This window comes from Littorina saxatilis, linkage group LG8, assembly GCF_037325665.1.
Source record: "Littorina saxatilis isolate snail1 linkage group LG8, US_GU_Lsax_2.0, whole genome shotgun sequence".
NCBI classification, from domain to species: Eukaryota; Metazoa; Mollusca; class Gastropoda; order Littorinimorpha; family Littorinidae; genus Littorina; species Littorina saxatilis.
In genome coordinates this window covers 17,463,740-17,466,239 of record NC_090252.1, presented here as the reverse complement: position 1 = coordinate 17,466,239, position 2,500 = coordinate 17,463,740, and the positions used below count along the sequence as shown (strand labels likewise).

Genomic DNA, 2,500 nt, shown 5'->3' with positions numbered 1-2,500 from the left:
ACTTTTTGGCGTTGAATCGCATGCCCCATTGATTGGCCCATACTTCTAGTTTTTCAAGGTCCTCTTGAAGGGTGATGTGGTCCTGGAACGAGTGGATTTCTCGGTATAACAGGCAGTCGTCAGCGAATAATCGTACTGTTGAATTCACTTGCTCAGGAAGGTCATTCACATGGCACAGGAAAAGCAATGGGCCTAGGACAGTGCCCTGTGGTACTCCTGAGTCGACGGTTGCTCCCTCTGAGTGTTCTCCCTCCAGGATGACTTTCATGGTTCTATTGCACAGGAATCTTGTGATCCAATCGTGTATGGGTCCCTTGATGCCGTAGTGTTCCAATTTGTGGAGGAGCTTGGAGTGGGGGACCGTGTCAAACGCCTTGCTGAAGTCGAGGATAATAATGTCGCTCTGCACTCCAGCATTGTTTGTTTTCTGCAAGTCGTTCATGGTCGTCAATAGCTGCGTTTCACAGGAGAAGCCTGATCTAAACCCATGGTTTCTGTCCGTAAGGATTTTGTATTTCTCCAGGTGAAGATGGATGTGGTGGCTGATAATGTGTTCAAGCAGCTTGCATGCAACGGATGTTAGGGACACCGGTCGGTAGTTTTCAGCTCTGTTTTTATCTCCCTTTTTGAAAACGCAGGCTACGTTGGCAGTTAGCCAGTCTGCGGGCAGGTGTCCTGTTTCCATAGAGTGTGAAGGTGTCCAAGATATCAGGAGATGCGTGTGTAACCACTAGGTATTCAGTCAAATCCGTGTAAGAGGCTTTCAACTGACGGAGACAACCAAGCCACCATTATGCATCGACTTGACATAGATCAACAGACGTGCCTTTAGAATAAGGTATGTGCAGAGGTGCCTCATCTGAACAGACAACTAAAGGTTGATGTTTCCGTCACACTTTGTCTTTTAGATCTTCATGGGATATACAGGTTACAACACTCGTGATTTTGTATATGGCTTGTATTTCAGTCAAGACCCAGCGGGAATATCAAAGGGACTCACGAGCCTCCCTTGATATTCATCCGCTGGGTCTTGACTGAAATACAAGCCATATACAAAAAAACAGTCGTGGTGTAACCTCTATATCTCTCTCTCTCTGTCTCGCTCTCTATCTCTCTCTATCTCTCTCTATCTCTCTCTCTCTCTCTCTCTCTCTCTCTCTCTCTCTCTCTCTCTCTCTCTCTCTCTCTCTCTCTCTCTCTCTCTCTCTCTCTCTCTCTCTCTCTCTCTCTCTCTCTCTCTCTCTCTCTCTCCTTGAATGTGTTTAAAATCTACCGTATGGATTCCTGCGAGAGATTTGTCCTGGTCCATTCAGCGGGAACCCAAGGAAAGATCGTCTACAAATAAAGGCAGATGCACACACATGAAAACAAATAAGCGAGTGGTATGGTATAGAACTAAAAACTAAATGTTGAACGCACTGAATTTGTGTTCTCTCCAAGACAGTATAGCATCGTCAGTCCCCCGCTTGTGGAAAAGGCAGTGAAATTGACGAGCCAGTTAAGCGCGGTAGTGGTCACGCTGAGCTGCATAGCGCGTTTTTCTGTATCTCTCTTTTTACATTTAGTCAAGTTTTGACTAAATATTTTAACGTAGAGGGGGGAATCGAGACGAGGGTCGTGGTGTATGTGTGTGTGTCTGTCTGTCTGTCTGTCTGTCTGTGTGTGTGTGTAGAGCGATTCAGACTAAACTACTGGACCGATCTTTATGAAATTTGACATGAGAGTTCCTGAGTATGAAATCCCCATACATTGTTTTCATTTTTTTGATAAATGTCTTTGATGACGTCATATCCGGCTTTTCGTGAAAGTTGAGGCGGCACTGTCACGCTCTCATTTTTCAACCAAATTGGTTGAAATTTTGGTCAAGTAATCTTCGACGAAGGCCGGGGTTTGGTATTACATTTCAGCTTGGTGGCTTAAAAACTAATGAGTGAGTTTGGTCATTAAAAATCTGAAAATTGTAAAAAAAAAATAATTTTTATAAAACGATCCAAATTTACGTACATCTTATTCTTTATCATTTTCTGATTCCAAAAATATATAAATATGTTATATTTGGATTAAAAACAAGCTCTGAAAATTAAAAATATAAAAATTATTATCAAAATTAAATTGTCCAAATCAATTTAAAAACACTTTCATCTTATTTCTTGTCGGTTCCTGATTCCAAAAACATATAGATATGATATGTTTGGATTAAAAACACGCTCAGAAAGTTAAAACGAAGAGAGGTACAGAAAAGCGTGCTATCCTTCTCAGCGCAAGCACTACCCCGCTCTTCTTGTCAATTTCACTGCCTTTGCCGTGCGCGGTGGACTGACGATGCTACGAGTATACGGTCTTGCTGAAAAATGGCATTGCGTTCAGTTTCATTCTGTGAGTTCGACAGCTACTTGACTAAATGTTGTATTTTCGCCTTACGCGACTTGTTTACATATAGTCAGGTTTTGACTAAATTTTTTAACATAGAAGGGAAACCGCGAAGAGGGTCGTGGTGTAT

The 2,500-nt window shown here is 42.4% G+C and overlaps 1 protein-coding gene across 1 annotated transcript in view; it reads right to left on the bottom strand.

The window, feature by feature from the left end:
- The window catches only part of LOC138974136 (uncharacterized), a 12,405-nt gene that overhangs the window by 7,265 nt on the left and 2,640 nt on the right, over window positions 1–2,500 (bottom strand). The window contains exon 2 of the mRNA XM_070346826.1: window positions 1,274–1,418. Coding sequence (XP_070202927.1) covers window positions 1,274–1,418 — 145 coding nt within the window. The remainder of the gene's footprint in view (window positions 1–1,273; window positions 1,419–2,500) is intronic.